We start from the raw sequence: 22,378 nt of genomic DNA, 5'->3' as shown, positions 1-22,378 counted from the left end.
AGTAGATGATGCCTGGATGTTCTTCAAAAGTGCTTTCCTCTCCATCTTAAATAATGCCCCATTCATAAAATTCAGAACTAAGAACAGATATAGCCCCTGGTTCACCCCAGACTTGACTGCCCTTGACCAGCACAAAAACATCCTGTGGCGTACTGCATTAGCATCGAACAGCCCCTGCGATATGCAACTTTTCAGGGAAGTCAGGAACCAATATACACAATCAGTTAGGAAAGCAAAGGCTAGCTTTTTCAAACAGACGTTTGCATCCTGTAGCACTAACTCCAAAAAGTTTTGTGACACTGTAAAGTCCATGGAGAATAAGAGCACCTCCTCCCAGCTACCCACTGCACTGAGGCTAGGAAACACTGTCACCACCGATAAATCTACAATAATCGAGAATTTCAATAAGCATTTTGCTACGGCTGGCCTTGCTTTCCACCTGGCTACCCCTACCCCGCCACCAGCTCTCTGCAACTTGCCCATGCCCCCCCGCTTCTCCTTCACCCAAATTCAGATAGCTGATGTCCTGAAAGAGCTGCTAAATCTGGACCCCTACAAATCAGCTGGGCTAAACAATCTGGACCCTTTGCTTTTTCTAAAATTAGCCGCCGAAATTGTCGCAACCCATATTACTAGCCTGTTCAACCTCTCTTTCGTATAATCATCTGAGATCCCCAGAGATTGGAAAGCTGCCGCGGTCAACCCCCTCTTCAAAGGGGGTGACACTCTAGATCCAAACTGTTACAGACCTATATCCATCCTGCCCTGCCTTTCGAAAGTATTTGAAAGCCAAGTTAACAAAACAGATCACCGACCATTTCGAATCCCACCGTACCTTCTCCGCTATGCAATCTGGTTTCCGAGCTGGTCATGGGTGCACCTCAGCCACGCTCAAGGTCCTAAACGATATAATAACCGCGAGCGATAAAAGACAGTACTGTGCAGCCGTCTTCATTGACCTGGCCAAGGCTTTTGACTCTGTCAACCACCGCATTCTTATTGGCAGACTAAATAGCCTTGGTTTCTCAAATGACTGCCTCGCCTGGCTCACCAACTACTTCTCAGATACAGTTCAATGTGTCAAATCGGAGGGCCTGTTGTCTGGAACAGGTTCAATTCTCGGGCCAACTCTATTCTCTGTGTATATCAATGATGTCGCTCTTGCTGCTGGTGACTCTCAGATCCACCTCTATGCAGACGACACCATTTTGTATACATCTGGCCCTTCACTGGACACTGTGTTAACAAACCTCCAAACGAGCTTCAATGCCATACAACACTCCTTCCGTGGCCTCCAACTGCTCTTAAACGCTAGTTAAACTAAATGCATGCTCTTCAATCGAACGCTGCTTGCACCCGCCCGCCGACTAGAATCACTACTCTCGGCGGGTCTGACTTAGAATATGTGGACAACTACAAATACCTAGGTGTCTGGTTAGACCATAAACTCTCCTTCCAGACTCACATTAAGCATCTCCAATCCAAAGTTAAATCTAGAATCGGCTTCCTATTTCACAACAAAGCTTCCTTCAGTCATGCAGCTAAACATGCCCTCGTAAAACTGACTATCCTACCGATCCTTGACTTCGGCGATGTCATTTACAAAATAGCTTCTAACACTCTACTCAGCAAATTGGATGTAGTCTATCATAGTGCCATCCGTTTTGTCACCAAAGCCCCATATACTACCCACCATTGTGACCTGTACGCTCTCGTTGGCTAGCCCTCACAACATATTAGTCGCCAAACCCACTGGTTCCAGGTCATCTATAAATCACTTATAGGCAAATCCCCGCCTTATCTTAGATCATTGGTCACCATAGCAACACCCACCCGTAGTATGCGTTCCAGCAGGTATATCTCACTGGTCATCCCCAAAGCCAACACCTCCTTTGGCCGCCATTCCTTCCAGTTCTCTGCAGCAAATGACTGGAACGAACTGCAAAAATCTCGGAAGCTGGAGACACTTATCTCCCTCACTGACTTTAAACATCAGTTGTCCGAGCAGCTTACCGATCACTGCACCTGTAACACAGCCCATCTGTAATTAACCCACCCAACTACCTCATCCCCATATTGTTATTTACATTGTTATTTATTTTGCTAATTTGCACCCCAGTATCTCTATTTGCACATCATATTCTGCACATCTATCACACCAGTGTTAATACTAAATTGTAATTATTTTGCACTATGGCCTATTTATTGCCTTACCTCCACAACTTACTACATTTGCACACACTGTATATAGATTTTCTATTGTGTTTTTGACTGTACGTTTTGTTTACCCCATATGTAACTCTGTGTTGTTGTTGTTTTTATCGCACTGCTTTGCTTTATCTTGGCCAGGTCGCAGTTGTAAATGAGAACATGTTCTCAACTGGCTTTCCTGGTTAAATAAAGATGAAATAAAAATAAATAAAAACACCTCCTCCTCCATGCTTCATGGTGGGAACCACACATGTGGAGATCATCCGTTCACCTACTCTGCATCTCACAAAGACACGGCGGTTGGAACCAAAAATCTCAAATTTGGACTCATCAGACCAAAGGACAGATTCCACCGGTCTAATGACCATTGCTCGTGTTTCTTGGCCCAAGCAAATCTCTTCTTCTTATTGGTGTCCTTTTGTAGTGGTTTCTTTGCAGCAATTCGACCTTGAAGGCCTGATTCACGCAGTCTCCTCTGAACAGTTGATGTTGAGATGTGTCTGTTACTTGAACTCTGTGAAGCATTTATTTGAGCTGCAATCTGAGGTGCAGTTAACTCTAATGAACTTATCCTCTGCAGCAGAGGTAACTCTGGGTCTTCCTTTGAGAGCCAGTTGCATCAAAGTGCTTGATGGTTTTTGCGACTGCACAAGAAGAAACTTTCAAAGTTCTTGAGATTTTCCGGATTGACTGACCTTCATGTCTTAAAGTAATGATGGACTGTTGTTTCTCTTTGCTTATTTGAGCTGTTCTTGCCATAATATGGACTTGGTCTTTTACCAAATAGGACTATCTTCTCTATACCCCCTACCTTGTCACAATACAACTGATTGGCTCAAACGCATTAAGGAGGAAAGAAATTCCACAAATTAACTTTTAACAAGGCACACCTGTTAATTGTCATGCATTCCAGGTGACTACCTCATGAAGCTGGTTGAGAGAATTCCAAGAGTGTGCAATGCTGTCATCAAGGCAAAGGGTGGATATTTGAAGAATCTCAAATATAGAATATATTTGGATTTGTTTAACACTTTTTTGTTTACTACAAGATTCCATATGTGTTATTTCATAGTTTTGATGTCTTCACTAATATTCTACAATATTTTTTTTTTATAAAATAAAGAAAAACCCTTGAATGAGTAGGTGTCCAAACTTTTGACTGGTAGTGTGTGTGTATATATATATATATATATATATATTAGTGTGTATATACACACACATATACACAGTGAGGGAAAAAAGTATTTGATCCCCTGCTGATTTTGTACGTTTGCCCACTGACAAAGAAATGATCAGTCTATAAGTTTAATGGTAGGTTTATTTGAACAGTGAGAGACAGAATAACAACAAAAAAATCCAGAAAAACGCATGTCAAAAATGTATAAATTGATTTGCATTTTAATGAGGGAAATATGTATTCAACCCCCTCTCAATCTGAAAGATGTCTGGCTCCCAGGTGTCTTTTATACAGGTAACGAGCTGAGATTAGGAGCACACTCTTAAAGGGAGTGCTCTTAATCTCAGCTTGTTACCTGTATAAAAGACACCTGTCCACAAGCAATCAATCAATCAATCAGATTCCAAACTCTCCACCATGGCCAAGACCAAAGAGCTCTCCAAGTATGTCAGGGACAAGATTGTAGACCTACACAAGGCTGGAATGGGCTACAAGACCATCGCCAAACAGCTTGGTGAGAAGGTGACAACAGTTGGTGCGATTATTCGCAAATGAAAGAAACACAAAAGAACTGTCAATCTCCTTCGGCCTGGGGCTCCATGCAAGATCTCTCACCTCGTGGAGTTGCAATGATCATGAAAACGGTGAGGAATCAGCCCGGAACTACACGGGAGGATCTTGTCAATGATCTCAAGGCAGCTGGGACCATAGTCACCAAGAAAACAATTGGTAACACATTACGCCGTGAAGGGCTGAAATCCTGCAGCGCCCGCAAGGTCCCCCTGCTCAATAAAGCACATATACAGGCCCGTCTGAAGTTTGCCAATGAACATCTGAATGATTCAGAGGAGAACTGGGTGAAAGCGTTGACCAAAATGGAGCTCTTTGGCATCAACTCAACTCGCGTGTTTGGAGGAGGAGGAATGCTGCCTATGACCCCAAGAACACCATCCCCACCGTCAAACATGGAGGTGGAAACATTATGCTTTGGGGGTGTTTTTCTGCTAAGGGGACAGGACAACTTCACCGCATCAAAGGGACGAAGGACGGGGCCATGTACCGTCAAATCTTGGGTGAGAACCTCCTTCCCTCAGCCAGGGCATTGAAAATGGGTCGTGGATGGGTATTCCAGCATGACAATGACCTAAAACACATGGCCAAGGCAACAAAGGAGTGGCTCAAGAAGAAGCACATTAAGGTCCTGGAGTGGCCTAGCCAGTCTCCAGACCTTAATCCCATAGAAAATCTGTGGAGGGAGCTGAAAGTTCGAGTTGCCAAACATCAGCCTCGAAACCTTAATGACTTGGAGAAGATCTGCAAAGAGGAGTGGGACAAAATCCCTCCTGAGATGTGTGCAAACCTGGTGGCCAACAACAAGAAACGTCTGACCTTTGTGATTGCCAACAAGGGTTTTGCCACCAAGTACTAAGTCATGTTTTGCAGAGGGGTCAAATTATAACATTTCTGACATGCGTTTTTCTAGATTATTTTGTTGTTATTCTGTCTCACTGTTCAAATAAACCTACCATTAAAATTATAGACTGATCATGTCTTTGTCAGTGGGCAAACATACAAAATCAGCTGGGGATCAAATACTATTTTCCCCTCACTGTATATATTAATGAAATATTACATTTACATAAGTATTCAGACCCTTTACTCAGTACTTTGTTGAAGCACCTTTGGCAGGGATTACAGCCTCGAGTCTTCTTGGGTATGACGCTACAAACTTGGCACACCTGTATTTGGAGAGTTTCTCCCATTCTTCTCTGCAGATCCTCTCAAGCTCTGTCAGGTTGGATGGGGAGCGTCGCTGCACAGCTATTTCCAATTCTCTCCAGAGATGTTCGATCGGGTTTAAGTCAGGACATTCAAAGAAAGACTTGTTCCGAAGCCACTCCTGCGTAGTCTTTGCTGTGTGCTTAGGGTTGTTGGGCCAGTTGAGGGCTCTGGATCAGGTTTTCATCAAGGATCTCTCTGTACTTTGCTCTGTTCATCTTTCCCTTGATCCTGACTAGTCTCCCAGTCCCTGCCCCCCGCCCCCCCAAAAAAATAAAAAATCGACACAGCATGATGCTGCCACCAGCATGATGCTGCCACCAGCATGCTTCACCGTAGGGATGGTGCCAGGATTCCTCTAGATGTGACGTTTGGCATTCAGGCCAAAGAGTTCAATCTTGGTTTCATCAGACCAGAGAGTCTTGTTTCTAATGGTCTGAGAGTCTTTTGGTGCCTTTTGGCAAACTCCAAGCAGGCTGTCATGTACCTTTTACTGAGGAGTGGCGTCCGTCTGGTCACTCTACCTTAAATGCCTGATTGGTGGAGTGCTGCATAGATGGTTGTCCTTCTGGAAGGTTCTCCCATCTCCACAGAGGAACTCTGGAGCTCTGTCAAAGTGACCATCGGGTTCTTGGTCACCTCCCTGACCAAGGCCCTTCTCCCCCGATTGCTCAGTTTCTAAACTTCTTCCATTTAAGAATGATGGAGGCCACTGTGTTCTTGGGGATTTTAGAATAAGGCTGTAACGTAACAAAATGTGGAAAAAGAAAAGGGGTCTGAATACCTTCTGAATGCACTGTATGTAATAGTCTAACTTTTTCCCTTTTGTTATGTAGAGAACCTTGGCCTTTTCTATGGAAACTCACTTAAGCTCAAAGCCATTATGAGAATAGTTCTGTGTGCAAAATAAAATATTTAATGATACAGCTGTAAAAAAGACAGAAAAACTACGTTGAGAATACATTTCACCGAATCAATAGCCTAAATTCCCAAAGACCAACCGTCACCATTTCCATTTGAAGTTGTGTATCTTGCAGAAAGACACTGTCTCTTTCATATTGATGGCCATTGATTACCTTTCAACATAGTGCACGGGATGAACACTAAAACATTCATCTGGGGCGGCAAGGTCAAAGACAGGAATGTCAAAACACAGATACAGGAAGAGAAATGAGGAGAAACGAGAGAAAAGGTATGACTGACAGAAGGCTTGTCAAACACATTCTGCAAACACAGCAGCTGTAGGCTTTGCTTTAGCCTAACCTTTACTGGATAAGGTCCAGGTTCTAACTCAATCAATTAGCTTGGCTAGCAATAGGACACATGCCTGGAGACACAACAACCACACACACAAAAAAAATTAACACAGTCATCCTGGTTATTTGTATGTCTAAATATCTCTCCGTCGACAGTCTTGACAGGTCTCTGGTTTGTTTGCCTTGAACTCCCTGGAGCATACCATCACGGATTTGTGATTTCACTTCAAAAGGCAAATTATATTGAAAATTACAAGTTTAGATGCACTCTGGTAAAAATAATGTAGAATGTAAAGCAGATATGGGATGCTCTGTCAAATTATAAGCATTTTACTTCCATACCCCTGAGCACTAATGCAGACACACTGGTCCACTTTTGCCCCGTGTCAGCCCTGCCCATAACCTTTGACAACCTTTAACTTCCTATTGACCCTGCTGACGACCCTGCAGGCAGCGGTCTGTTTGACCTATCCAGGCCCCATAATGGCGGAGGGGTCAGGGATAGAAGACAGAAGGGCAAACCCATAGAGAATACATTACCATGAGATCTGGGGCAAGTTAGGCGATTTATGGTCAGGTTTAGAGAATTAGATTCAGCAAGGATAAAACCTTGAACATCAAATCACTGGCTTTGACCATCCCATTAGATGTAAAGTTTGAGACATTATCTTACAGGAGGTGAATGTTATATTGGCAAAGCTCTGTTGTTTATCTTCCAAATGATCCCTTCACGTAGGAATGCAGAAAATATTTTACCTTGGCTGTGTTTCAGTTTCACTGAATGCAACTCTTGATTTTCCTCAGTAAAACGCTGAGGAGTGTCTTTAGGGTTGAATCTGAAAGGGGTCATACTTTTCCAGGAGACCTGAAGTATTCCAAACATTCACTTAACAGCTCACAGGCTCAATTTGTTTTATAAAGAGGGACGGAAAAAAAAGAGTCAGGGGATTCAGCGGAAAGTTATGCCACCAGAAAGTCATCAAATGTGAAGAATTTGCATGCGCACACACCCACACACCATCCCGCAATTAAATAAACATACTTCACAGTTGGACGACCACCTGATATTCATCCTTTATGAATAATGAGGGGCAAGAGGAGATTCTAATGACGCATGATAAAAGTAAGAACTAATCCGTGGAAGCTGGGGAATCAGAGCATCCGTTCTAAGGTGAAAGGCTGTGAGACAGATGGCTGTGTGTGTGACACGTCTGGTTCCGCTCAGGGTTTGGCTGAGAACAGGAGCAGCTCCCAGAGAGAGGGAACACTCATTACAGGAACACTACCTTAATCAATCTCCCACACGTCTCAAACTGCAGCTACGCGACCAAGGCTCTCTACCAAGGACTAGACTGGAGGAGTCAAATAGACACCTGCTATAAACACACACACACTTGATTTTTTACAAAATACTTTAATATCTTTTCTTAAACACAGTGACACCCTGACCACCAGCAATGTTTTACCAGGACAGAGAAGGACATTAATGACATCTTAAACAAAGACCACCAACCACCCTGAGCCACACGTACCCTGTCAGCGGTGACAGTGACCATGACCCACTGCGTTAGTGTATAATCCTCTTCACAATCACCCAGAGAGAAACAAAGCCCAAATCATCCTACCAGACCATATACAGACAGCCTTAGATGTGTGGTAAGTACCATACAGCCATAGCTCTGGGCAGGCACCTCGTTAAAATGGCCCCCTAACAATTAGATCAGGGCTAAAACATTGTCGTATTGGCTTGTAAACTCACTGGCAGGTGCTGAACGCAGCCTAGCAAAGGTTGTGAAATGTTGTGAATTGTTTCACCTGGGTCAAACAACAGAGAGTATCAGCATGGCATGCTATCATGTGAGACAGGCCTCACAAGGCCCTCAGTCTTTCTGACGAAGAAACTGATGATCCAAGGTTTCTTCTATGCTCAGTCATTTGGCTAAATAAACTGAGATGAATTCCAGATACTGTATGTTTGAAAGTCTTTTTTTGCTATTACATTTTCTCTGCGTTTGTCTGAATCCTGCCATAGGATTAGACCTAGTCCAGTCTAATCTACACCTCACCTGCTCAGAGAAAGCTATAGGATGCCTGACTGTTAGTGGTTTATTATTCAGTCCTTAGTCCTGGGCTTTGTACCATTCCCACATTTGAATGATTCATGGGGAAATATGGCCCTAATCTTCTTTTATCCGTGGTTGACAAAACACTGACTTCGGAGCGCTCCGCAATTCATTATTTTAACTTTCACTGAGACAACAGATGGAGTTTGTGGTTTGGAATATGTTAAATGAAAGGGGACACTAGAATAAATATTGGGGAAAATAAAAGTGATTCAAAACAAAAGTTTAAAAACAAATCTCTTATCATGCTGGTAAATCCACAATGATTTCTGCTAAGAATGGAACCCCCCCCCGTTTATTTTCCAGCTTTACTGAAACGTATGTCCATATTTGACTGTTTATTATATAGGGCTGCATTCTGGGGCCTGTGTTTCTCACGGTTTATTATTGTGTTTTGGTTGCCGTCCCGTTGCATTTGCCTCTCCAAGACAAGATTAAGCAGTGTGAGGGAGCAGGAATGTCAGTGACAGCAACTTCTCCTGGAGACGAGAGCTGACTCACTCAGCCATGTGAACCTGCCTTACCCTCAGCTAGAGTTTCAGGAGAAAGGGAAAGAAAGATGGGTAGATAGAGGGAGGGAGAGAGTGAGATACTGTGTACTGACCCAAGCCTCCTCCCAGAGTTTATTTTCTCTTGTTTTGGTTTAGTGAGTTTAGGCTGTAATAATAAAGAGTCTTTACCCTAGGGAACTACAGTATATCTCTCCTCCAGTACAGAACCTTTGACACACACCCTTACACTTGCTGCTGACTGGACCCCCCCACCTGTTACCCTCTCTGGGCCCTGCACCTCTCCTCTCCCCCACCCTGGCACTGGAGAGACACCATGCACCCCAAATACTTCCCTCAGTGAGGACATCCACACTGGAGTTTATTGGAGAGAAGAGCCCTCTCCCTGGGTCAGAGGAGTCTCCAGCTCCCTACATCTGGATCTCTCCCAGACAGAAGCTCCACTGAAGGCAGGGAGAAATATGGAGCCTGTCCGCCCCGACGGCAAATTATTTCCATCTCCACCATCAAAGATCAGTTCAGCTCAACTCCCCCTTTGCTTAACATCCCGGACAGAATAGCTCTAAAATCACAGGATGGAAGCTAACCCACACCTGCAATCTTGGCTCCCAATCAAATCTCCATTCCTTTCTTTACCTTGAAATGTCCTTCCAGTCACTGCCAAATCCCCTCCGCTTCTGTTTTCCCACTAATTCAATCCAATGAGTCCCATGGGAACTAAGCACAGCGAAGCACCCACATAGATCATCCTAAGTGACAGACACACACCTGACTTTTCAAATTTGAAGACCGAGCTATTACCGGTCCACCACAAAACCAGAGCTACCCAACCAAGAACCACTTTATAAACTATTTTTACTGATAATAGCTCCCCTCGACGTTTCACTCAGATACAGTAGAACAGAACTAAAGCAGGAAATGGGGACAAATCAAATCCACACATGGAAAAGGGATTAACCAATCCCATGATCAGCAATAGGGATAGATTCATTCCCAGCATGTTGACCTTGAATCCTGGAGGTCAGCCATTTTAACAGGGCAGGATTGAATAGGCCTTCCGTGGTTGTATGTAAAAGCCACAGAGGTATTTGAGTGGTTTGGTCTGTTTGCAGTGAGTGAGCAGGCTTTTTCCAAGCCACCCGCCACGCTCCACACATCCCCTAGACAAGAGTCTATACAGTCTGGGTCTGTCTGTTAGCAGCTCTGCTGAGTGGGGTGTTTCACTGCCTGTCTCTGTCTGACAGCTGGGCTACAGCACTCGGAGGTATACGAGACAAATCACTGAGAAACACAGAGAGAAGAAGAGAGGGAGAGGAGAGAGAGAGAGGGAGAGGAGAGAGAAAGAGTCAGGGAAGAAGAGAGAAAGAAGGAGATAGTAGGAGAAAAGGGACAGAGAGAGGCGAGAGACAGTGAGAGGAAAAGAAAGTTGCTGGGAGTCAAGGAAAAAGATGACCCCAGTATATCACAGCCTTTCCAAAGACAATGATTCACAGTCACAACACCTCTTCACACTGTCTGAGCACTCAGACGCCGCACGGACACATGTGCAACACAGACATAGCACAGCCACACAGTCTCTCCTGCATTGGGCAAAATAGTCGGCCTGGAGGTACTGAAAGGTGATCAAACATACCCAGCAGTCCCTGTACAACATCAACACCAGTGTACAGTTACACCACTTATGAGGAGGGGTGGGTGGTTCCTGAAAGCATGAGAAACAAGAAACAACCCCTCCAGCCTCCTCCCCCGCAAACTCTTTCCTAGTTCAGAGAGTTAATAATTCACCCAATCATCATGTGTCAAGGAAATTAAATAAAACAGAATCAAACCCAGAGGCTGTAACAACACTCACAGGCAAAGGGAACACTGCCTCCATCCGCTGTGTGTGTTTAAAGTTTAACCAGGAACAGGCTGAGCCAGGGCAGTCAGTCATGACACAGTACAGTACAATCTCACAGAGGTACGGCTCTGGCCCGCCTCACTGACATGGAACAGAACTGAACAATGGAGCCACGATCTCAGGGTCTCACAGGCCCAAACCAAGGACATGACAATGTTAAGGCCCACAGGGTCTAAGCACCATGGGTACTATAAAGGTTAGAGACGCCCTCACACGATCTGACGCAGAACGCTGGTTAAACGTCAATCAAAACGCAAACGTCTAAGGGAACGTTCAATAATCTCATCTCAGACAGTGCAGAGAAGGTCATTATAGAGTATATTCTTGTTAGTTCAAAATGACAAAGAGGATTGTACATCCTCTGGTTGGGCATCAATCGGTTATTGGCCATTTGTGAGACATTAACACCATAAACTAATAGCTTAATTGTGTTCTGTAAGCTCATCACAGCTGTGGTGAAACACAGCAGACCAGGATGAGACAAAGCCAGAGGTAACGCTTCACAGGTGTTCTGTAGAAGGTTAGATGGAGGGCATGTCTGTCCGATGCTTAGGGATTCACTGTTGGAGTAAACCGGACATGACCATTTCTTTACCTTCGAAGGGGAGGAAGACTCTTGGCAGTGGCTGGAGGAAGCTGGAGACACAGGTGAGGAGGAGAGAGAGAGTCAGGAGGGTGTGTCTGACTCCTACCCAGGGTGGGGTCTTCACGACCCCCTCCGGCCACCCCATGACAGCAAGGCCTCAGGAACCACACCTAGTCCAAATGACCTGAGGGAGGAGGAGAGAGGTACATCACTGGTCAGACTACAGTACCACAGTCATGGCAATGATGCTCAAATCCAGTCCATGAGGGCTACACCATGGCAGGATTTTTTTCTTCTTCCAAGTAGTTAATAGATCCCAGTAATTGATTGATTCACTCATCTGGTTTCCCAGGTCTGAATCAATCCCTGATTAGAAAGGTAGGATGAAAACTAGCAGTGCTGCAGTCCTCCATTTACACTACTACTACTACTACTACTACTACTACTACTACTACTACTACTAATAATAGTAATAATAATAATGCTTAAAATAAATAATAAGGATCCGTTTTAAAGGAAAGAGATCAGAGCGTTACATGACTGTTAAATCCATCTGTTACCATATCCTCACTGTTAAATATGGATGAGATCCTTCTACACAAGAGCTGGGGGAGAATCTCATCTCTGCCTTGACCCTGCTTCCATTATTGTACAAGAGGAGCTCAATTATTGATAAAGACAGGTATTACCAGGGGACTTTCTCCTGTAGAGAGATTATCTTACTGCTAACGAAAGACTGAGCTTCTCACTGCCTCTGGAAAACTGAGCAGGGTCTTCTGCCCATGGCCACGAAACACAATGTATTGTGCGCAAAGTATCCATATTGGTTTAATAGAAAATAAAATAAAAATGGGGGAAACAATAAAATGCACCCACACAAAGGCAGATCTATATTCTGATGGCTTATATAGAAGAGGGTGGGATATGGGATATCTATGAAACTTTCAATTTGGGATGCAGCTGACTGAAAGGTTGAGGCACAGGGATCAGATGGACCATGGACAATATATCACCGAGCTGAAATGTAACCATAACTGCATGAGGGTCTAGGGTCGTCGTTAGAGGGGCTGTGCATGCGTGTGAAGCGTTAGAACGCATATGGAAAAGTGCAGAAGGGCTAAGATCTCTTTGGCAGCATGGCTTCCTAAACTGGCCCTGGCCCTAGCCCACCCCTCCCTAACTGGGGTGCGTTCCCGGAGAGAGAAGCCCTTGCGCTGGACTGGAGATGTCAGCCTCACAGCTGCTTAAGCCATCGCTGGAGACCGGAGCCTCTACTGCTGCGGAGTGCCAGGCGTCATTACTGTGAGATAAGACACAGGCCTGCCATGAAACACCACCTCGCCAAGATTAGACATATACAACTGGGACTACTCTCTCCTGCTTTAAATCTACCACTATCATACTGTATAACCTTGTCAGGTGATGTCATGGCGATACCTACAAATATGACTGGCACCTAGCTAGTAAAACTGACCTGACTAACCTCCTAAGGCATGTCTGGCAGCATGGTAGTGTTCCATATACACAACCAAGCTCCACATTGATATACGTAACAACCTTATAAGGAGCAATGCTCCACGTTCTAGTGTGCAAAGCCATATGGAGAGCCATAAACATTCACATTAATTTGTCTGTCGAGACTGTACTCAGTCCAGAAATACTACTGCTTGTCGAAGCCTTGGCAGGAATCCTGGCGATGACAATTAAATCAGTCTCCACAAAGCAGGTGGACTTGAATAAATACAGCAATACATTACCGATGGGGTATAACGATAATTGGGTTTATTGTGTGTTGCTTGGCCCTTTGCCTAATGAATTTTCCATCTCACCACTTCAGAGGGAGTCCCTCTTTTAAAAAACTAATATCGATGAATGTATGACATTTTAAGGCAGATTTGTTTTTCCTAGATGCCGAACAGGAGATCTGATCGTCTGGCTCTGCCGTAATGTCTTTATTGAATGAGAGCAATTCCCCTGTCTGTCTTTTGTAATGGACTATTAACATTTTACACAATTGAGTGTGTTTACAGTGCCTTCGGAAAGTATTCAGACCCCTTGACTTTTTCCTCATTTTGTTACATTACAGCCTTATTCTAAAATTGATTAAATAAAACATTTTCCTCATCAATCTACACACAATACCCCATAATGACAAAGTGAACACAGGTTTTTAGATTTTTTAGCAAACATATAAACATATAAAAAATAAAACACAGAAATACCTTATATACATAAGTATTCAGACCCTTTGCTATGAGACTTGAAATTGAACTCAGGTGCATCCTGTTTCCATTGATCATCATTGAGATGTTTCTAAAACTTGTATATAGAGTCCACCTGTGGTAAATTCAATTTATTGGACATGATTTGGAAAGGCACACACCTGTCCTCTGTGGAGATGGGAGAACCTTCCAGAAGGACAACCATCTCTGCAGCACTCCACCAATCAGGCCTTTATCTAGAGTCCTTTATGGTAGAGTGGCCAGACAGCCCACTTGAAGTTTGCCAAAAGGCACCTAAAGACTCTCAGACCATGAGAAACAAGATTCTCTGGTCTGATGAAACCAAGATTGAACTATTTGGCCAGAATGGCAAGCGTCACGTCTGGAGGAAACCTGCTACCATCCCTACGGTGAAGCATGGTGGTGGCAGCATTATGCTGTGGGGATGTTTTTCAGCGGCAGGGACTGGGAGACTAGTCAGGATCAAGGGAAAGATGAACGGAACAAAGTACAGAGAGATCCTTGATGAAAACCTGCTCCAGAGCAACAACCCTAAGCACACAGCCAAGACAACGCAGGAGTGGCTTCGGGACAAGTCTTTGAATGTCCTTGAGTGGCCCAGCCAGAGCCCGGACTTGAACCCAATCGAACATCTCTGGAGAGACCTGAAAATAGCTGCAGAGAAGAATGGAAGAAACTCCCCAAATACAAGTGTGCCAAGCTTGTAGCGTCATACCCAAGAAGACTCGAGGTTTTGCTCGCCTGAGGTAGAGTACCTTATGATAAGCTGTAGACCACACTATTTACCAAGAGAGTTTTCATCTATATTTTTCATAGCTGTCTATTTACCACCACATACCAATGCTGGCATTAAGATTACACTCAATGAGCTGTATAAGGCCATAACTAAACAGGAAAACACTCATCCAGAGAAAGCGCTCCTAGTGGCCAGGGACTAATGCAGGGAAACTTAAATCCGTTCTACCTAATTTCTACCAGCATGTTAAAAAACTCTAGACCACCTTTACTCCACACACAGAGACGCATAGAAAGCTCTCCCTCGCCCTCCATTTGGCAAATCTGACCATAACTCTATCCTCTTGATTCCTGCTTATAAGCAAAAACTAAAGCAGGAAGCACCAATGACTCGGTTAATAAAAAAAGTGGTCAGATAACGCAGATGCTAAGCTACAGGACTGTTTTGCTAGCACAGACTGGAACATGTTCCCTGATTCTTCAGATAGCATTGAGGAGTACACCACACCAGTCACTGGCTTCATCAATAATAATTACAGGCAACAGCCGCACTGAGCTAAAGGGTAGAGCTGCCGCTTTCAAGGAGCGGGACTCTAACCCGGACGCTTATAAGAAATCCTGCTATGCCCTCCGACGAACCATCAAACAGGCAAAGAGTCAATACAGGACTAAGATTGAATCGTACTACACCGGCTCTGACGCTCGTCAGATGTGGCAGGGCTTGAAAACTATTACAGACTACAAAGGGAAGCACAGCCGCGAGCTGCCTAGTGACACAAGCCTACCAGACGAGCTAAACCACTTCTATGCTCGCTTTGAGGCAAGCAACACTGAAGCATGCATGAGAGGACCAGCTGTTCCGGATGACTATGTGATCACGCTCGCCGTAGCCGATGTGAGTAAGACTTTTAAGCAGGTCAACATTCACAAGGCCGCAGGGCCAGACGGATTACCAGGACGTGTACTCTGAGCATGTGCTGACCAACTGGCAAGTGTCTTCACCGACATTTTCAACATGTCCCTGACTGAGTCTGTAATACCAAACAATACCATGTTTCAAGCAGACCACCATAGTCCCTGTGCCCAAGGACACAAAAAATAACCTGCCTAAATGACTACCGACCCGTAGCACTGATGTCTGTAGCCATGAAGTGCGTTGAAAGGCTGGTCATGGCTCACATCAACACCATTATCCCAGAAACCCTAGACCCACTCCAATTTGCATACCGCCCCAACAGATCCACAGATGATGCAATCTCTATTGCAATCCACACTGCCCTTTCCCACCTGGACAAGAGGAACACCTACGTGAGAATGCTATTCATTGACTACAGCTCAGCGTTCAACACCATAGTGCCCTCAAAGCTCATCACTAAGCTAAGGATCCTGGGACTAAACACCTCCCTCTACAACTGGATCCTGGGCTTCCTGATGGGCCGCCCCCAGGTGGTAAGGGTAGGTAACAACACATCTGCCACGCTGATCCTCAACACGGGGGCCCGTCAGGGGTGCGTGCTCAGTCCCCTCCTGTACTCCCTGTTCACCCATGACTGCATGGCCAGGCACGACTCCAACACCACCATTAAGTTTGCCGACGACACAACAGTGGTAGGCCTGATCACCGACAACGATGAGACAGCCTATAGGGAGGAGGTCAGAGACCTGGCCATGTGGTGCCAGGATAACAACCTCTCCCTCAACGTGACCAAGACAAAGGAGATGATTGTGGACTACAGGAAAAAAAAGAGGACTGAGCACGCCCCCATTCTCATCGACAGGGCTGTAGTGGAATAGGTTGAGAGCTTCAAGTTCCATGGTGTCGACATCCCCAACAAACTATCATGGTCCAAACACACCAAGACAGTCATGAAGAGGGCATGACAAAGCCTATTCCCCCTCAGGAGACTGAAAAGATTTGGCATGGGTCCTCAGATCCTCAAAAAGGTCTATAGCTGCACCATCGAGAGCATCCTGACTGGTTGCATCACCGCCTGGTATGGCAACTGCTCGGCCTCCGACCGAAAGGCACTACAGAGGGTAGTGCGTACGGCCCAGTACATCACTGGGGCCAAGCTTCCTGCCATCCAGGACCTCTATACCAGGCGGTGTCAGAGGAAGGCCCTCAAAATTGTCAAAGACTCCAGCCACCCTAGTCATAGACTGTTCTCTCTGCTACCGCATGGCAAGCGGTACCGGAGCGCCAAGTCTAGGTCCAAAAGGCTTCTCAACAATTTCTATCCCCAAGCCATAAGACTCCTGAGCAGCTAATCATGGCTACCCGGACTATTTGCACCCCCAACCCATCTTTTTATGCTGCTGCTACTCTGTTAATTATTTATGCATAGTCACTTTAACTCTACCCACATGTACAGTGGGGAGAACAAGTATTTGATACACTGCCGATTTTGCAGGTTTTCCTACTTACAAAGCATGTAGATGTCTGTAATTTTTATCATAGATACACTTCAACTGTGAGAGACGGAATCTAAAACAAAAATCCAGAAAATCACATTGTATGATTTTTAAGTAATTAATTTGCATTTTATTGCATGACATAAGTATTTGATACATCAGAAAAGCAGAACTTAAAATTTGGTACAGAAACCTTTGTTTGCAATTACAGAGATCAAACGTTTCCTGTAGGTCTTGACCAGGTTTGCACATACTGCAGCAGGGATTTTGGCCCACTCCTCCATACAGACCTTCTCCAGATCCTTCAGGTTTCGGGGCTGTCGCTGGGCAATACGGACTTTCAGCTCCCTCCAAAGATTTTCTATTGGGTTCAGGTCTGGAGACTGGCTAGGCCACTCCAGGACCTTGAGATGCTTCTTACGGAGCCACTCCTTAGTTGCCCTGGCTGTGTGTTTCGGGTCGTTGTCATGCTGGAAGACCCAGCCACGACCCATCTTAATGTTCTTACTGAGGGAAGGAGGTTGTTGGCCAAGATCTCGCGATACATGGCCTCATCCATCCTCCCTCAATACGGTGCAGTCGTCCTGTCCCCTTTGCAGAAAAGCATCCCCAAAGAATGATGTTTCCACCTCCATGCTTCACGGTTGGGATGGTGTTCTTGGGGTTGTACTCATCCTTCTTCTTCCTCCAAACACGGCGAGTGGAGTTTAGACCAAAAAGCTCTATTTTTGTCTCATCAGACCACATGACCTTCTCCCATTCCTCCTCTGGATCATCCAGATGGTCATTGGCAAACTTCAGACGGGCCTGGACATGCGCTGACTTGAGCAGGGGGACCTTGCGTGCTCTGCAGGATTTTAATCCATGACGGCGTAGTGTGTTACTAATGGTTTTCTTTGAGACTGTGGTCCCAGCTCTCTTCAGGTCATTGACCAGGTCCTGCCGTGTAGTTCTGGGCTGATCCCTCACCTTCCTCATGATCATTGATGCCCCACGAAGTGAGCTCTTGCATGGAGCCCCAGACCAAGGGTGATTGACCATCATCTTGAACTTCTTCCATTTTCTAATAATTGCGCCAACAGTTGTTGCCTTCTCACCAAGCTGCTTGCCTATTGTCCTGTAGCCCATCCCAGCCTTGTGCAGGTCTACAATTTTATCCCTGATGTCCTTACACAGCTCTCTGGTCTTGGCCATTGTGGAGAGGTTGGAGTCTGTTTGATTGAGTTTGTGGACAGGTGTCTGTTATACAGGTAACGAGTTCAAACAGGTGCAGTTAATACAGGTAATGAGTGGAGAACAGGAGGGCTTCTTAAAGAAAAACTAACAGGTCTGTGAGAGCCGGAATTCTTACTGGTTGGTAGGTGATCAAATACTTATGTCATGCAATAAAATGCAAATGAATTACTTAAAAGTCATACAATGTGATTTTCTGGATTTTTGTTTTAGATTCCGTCTCTCACAGTTGAAGTGTACCTATGATAAAAATTACAGACCTCTACATGCTTTGTAAGTAGGAAAACTTGCAAAATCGGCAGTGTATCAAATACTTGTTCTCCCCACTGTACATATTACTTCAGCTACCTCAACTAGCCGGTGCCCCCGCACATTGACTCTGCACCGGTACCCCCCTGTATATAGCCTCCCTAATGTTATTTTATTTTACTTCTGGTCTTTTTTTCTCAACACTTTTTTGTTGTCGTTGTTTTATTTTACTTTTTTATTAAGAAATAAATGCATTGTTGGTTAAGAGCTGTAAGTAAGCATTTCACGGTAATGTCTACACCTGTTGTATTCGGCGCATGTGGCAAATTCAATTTGATTTGATTTGATTTGACTCCATGCTGTAATCGCTGCCAAAGGTGCTTCAACAAAATACTGAGTACAAGGTCTAAATAATTATGTGATATTTCAGTGATTTATTTTTAATACATTTACAAAATTTCTAAAAAACTGTTTTTGCTTTGTCATTATGGGGTATTGTGTGTAGATTGAGTTGGAAAAAAACAATTTAATCAATTTTAGAATAAGGCTGTAACGTAACAAAATGTGGAAAAAGTGAAGGGGTCTGAATACTTTCTGAATGCACTGTACATCAAACTTAATGAGGAAAAAGCAGTCCCATCTGGATTACGACTTGATAAATGGATTGTTTTGGTCTAGATTCACTCTTCTTCCTGGTTCTATTTGTACAAAGATTCCTACTTTAGATAGAGATAATCACACTGTACTTACAACACATAAATTACACTGTCTCTCTGTAGTCAGACAGACAGAGATGCTATTTAGACCTAGAGGATAGAAATAAAAATGGATGGTAAACAACAGATAATAATATACTGAGATTAAAGAGTTGAACTCTGTGTGAATTGTCTGTATCGGCGTGTTCCCTCTGTCTAAAGGATCTAACAGAGAGGGGCTCCGAGTGTTCACACCACACCCTGTCACTCACCAGTCAACGGCTCGGTTACACGGACACGTTGCCAAGCACACGCTTGACTAGGGAAAGCTAAGAAAAACTGAGTGATTGTATTACAAAAACAGAGGATTCAGGGCTCAACAGTAACCTGTTGAATATAATTGTATAATACTTTTTAACTATCCGTTTGGTTTATAGTCAATCATCTCAAACTCACAACCTCCTCATATAGTTAATGTCAGACAACCTGACATGAATCTCAGTCTCTCAATCCCAGAGCAGAGCCACACTTGTGTACACCCTGATATATTGGTAATAGTACGTCCTATAACAGTTATACTTATTTCTACTCAATGTAAATTTTAATAACATAAATACAGTATGGTTTGCAAACATCAGTGATGGAGAATAATAAAAAACACATTCAATGATCAGCATTACTTTTCAGACACCTCACAACATGTCATTGCAGACATATCATGTGACAAAACTCAACACAGAAAACCCCTTATCCATCATTATAGAGAGGAGAAAATGAACCATCAAACAGATATCCAAATTAACAAGACACAAATGTAGTTACATTTGGATATAGTCTTTTGGAGCTTTTCGTCATACTTGTCTAAATGTGTTCCCTTTCAGCCGCCCTTATTCCCCTTCAGTCTCAGTCTACCAGTGGGACCCTGCACCTGTTAGCCAGAGTCCATGCAGCTCTCTCCCACTACCGCCCCGTTGAGTGATCTCTCTGTCACAGAGATTGACTGTCCACACACCCCTGACCCAGCCTAGGACAACCCAGCCTAGCACCCACCTTATAAGGCTTCCTCTGCTGCTCTGTCTCTGTCCCGATCCCAAGCCCTGGTTCCCTGTTTGTTCCTGTGTTGACCCAGTCCTTATCCTCGTCAGGTACTTAAGTACCACTGAGACGGTTCCCTGGTGACTCTCCCAGAGAGAAGGCAGAGAAGACAGCGCTGCTGCTATTCCATCCAACCGCCTGCAGGACAGGCTTGACGAGTGAAAGGGAGAGATGAGAGAGAAGGGGAGAGAGGAGGAGAGAGAGAGAAAGGGCTGGTTTCCTATTACATACTCTACTGAAGTCCCCCCTCCTCCTCAACCACTCTATGCTTCTCTTTCTCTTTCCCCCTCCGTCAGCTAACAAGACAGCGGACTGATCATCCCTCCCAGTACTAACATTGGTCCGGTGGTGGATTCCCATCTCATTCAGACACAGGCAGACAGAGGACTCCTACCTCACACAGACACATAGACATACAGTGGACTCCTACCTCACACAGACAGACAACCAGGGAGAAAGCAGGAGAATATGAGAGAGAGACTGAGCCAGTACCAATCAGTTATGTCCAACAGGGCATCTATGGACACTCACTGCCCACTCCAAACACATTCAGTCATATTGCCCTTCAGCAGCAGATTAAAATCAACACAGACACTTCCTCCTTCACTATCTACACTACACACCAACCCAATACTAAATATTATTCCTGTTGAACATTTCCAAATAATAAAATCACAACTAACATGGACTGGAGACAGTTTTAAAAAACACACATTCAATATTTCATAGTAGTGTCATAAAATGATATAGTCCAGACATTGAGTTAGTCGGGGGACATGTTTTCTTAATGCTGAGATATTAAAATTGGTTGTGTGATGTTATTTGAATTCTGATGATAATTTGATATCCTATGGAAGTTACTATGGCATTCATACAAATATTCCTAAACTATTCATTTCCTCAACTTGCGTTCTTTTTATAGCTTGGCTCTCCATTATATACATATAGTTGAAGTCGGATCTTTACATACACCTTAGCCAAATACATTTAAACTCTGTTTTTCACAATTCCTGACATTTAATTCTAGTAAGAATTCCCTGTCTTAGGTCAGTTAGGATCACCACTTTATTTTAAGAATGTGAAATGTCAGAATAATATTAGAGAGAATGATTTATTTCAGTTTTTAGTTCTTTCATCACATTCCCAGTGGGTCAGAAGTTTACATACACTCAATTAGTATTTGGTAGCATTGCCTTTAAATTGTTTAACTTGGGTCAAACGTTTCGGGTAGCCTTCCACAAGCTTCCCACAATAAGTTGGGTGAATTTTGGCCCATTCCTCCTGACAGAGCTGGTGTAACTGAGTCAGGTTTGTAGGCCTTGCTCGCACACGCTTTTTCAGTTCTGCCCACACATTTTCTATAGGATTGAGGTCAGGGCTTTGTGATGGCCACTCCAATACCTTGACTTTGTTGTCCTTAAGCCATTTTGTCACAACTTTGGAAGTATGCTTGGGGTCATTGTCCATTTGGAAGACCCATTTGCGACAAAGCTTTAACTTTCTGACTGATGTCTTGAGATGTTGCCTCAATATAGCCACACAATTTTCCTTCCTTATGATGCCATCTATTTTGTGAAGTGCACCAGACCCTACTGCAGCAAAGCACCCCCACAGCATGATGCTGCCACCCCCGTGCTTCACGGTTGGGATGGTGTTCTTCGGCTTGCAAGCCACCCCCTTTTTCCTCCAAACCTAACGATGGTCATTATGGCCAAACAGTTGTATTTTTGTTTCATCAGACCAGAGAACATTTCTCCAAAAGGTACGATCTTTGTCACCATGTGTAGTTGCAAACCGTAGTCTGGCTTTTTTATGGCGGTTTTGGAGCAGTGCCTTCTTCCTTGCTGAGCGGCCTTTCAGGTTTGTCGATATAGGATTTGTTTTACTGTGGATATAGATACTTTTGTACCTGTTTCCTCCAGCATCTTCACAAGGTCCTTTGCTGTTGTTCTGGGATTGATTTGCACTTTTCGCACCAAAGTACGTTCATCTCTAGGAGACAGAACACGTCTCCTTCCTTAGCGGTTTGACGTCTGCGTCGTCCCATGGTGTTTATACTTGCGTACTATTGTTTTTACAGATGAACGTGGTACCTTCAGGCGTTTGGAAATTGCTCCCAAGGATGAACCAGACTTGTGGAGGTCTACAATTTTCTTTCTGAGGTCTTGGCTGATT

General features: G+C 44.3%; 1 protein-coding gene across 1 annotated transcript in view; it reads right to left on the bottom strand.

The window, feature by feature from the left end:
• LOC121543602 (semaphorin-3C-like) overlaps window positions 1-20,406 on the bottom strand; it is a 55,836-nt gene extending 35,430 nt beyond the window's left edge. The window contains exons 1-2 of the mRNA XM_041853613.2: window positions 20,159-20,406; window positions 11,551-11,725 (exon numbers count right to left, since the gene is read on the bottom strand). Of these exons, the coding sequence (XP_041709547.1) occupies window positions 11,551-11,686 (136 nt within the window). The 5' untranslated portion in view covers window positions 11,687-11,725; window positions 20,159-20,406. The remainder of the gene's footprint in view (window positions 1-11,550; window positions 11,726-20,158) is intronic.
• Window positions 20,407-22,378: the final 1,972 nt, after the last annotated feature.

The sequence above is a fragment of the Coregonus clupeaformis genome, chromosome 28 (genome assembly GCF_020615455.1).
Source record: "Coregonus clupeaformis isolate EN_2021a chromosome 28, ASM2061545v1, whole genome shotgun sequence".
Classification (NCBI taxonomy): domain Eukaryota; kingdom Metazoa; phylum Chordata; class Actinopteri; order Salmoniformes; family Salmonidae; genus Coregonus; species Coregonus clupeaformis.
This window is presented reverse-complemented; position numbering and strand designations above follow the sequence as displayed.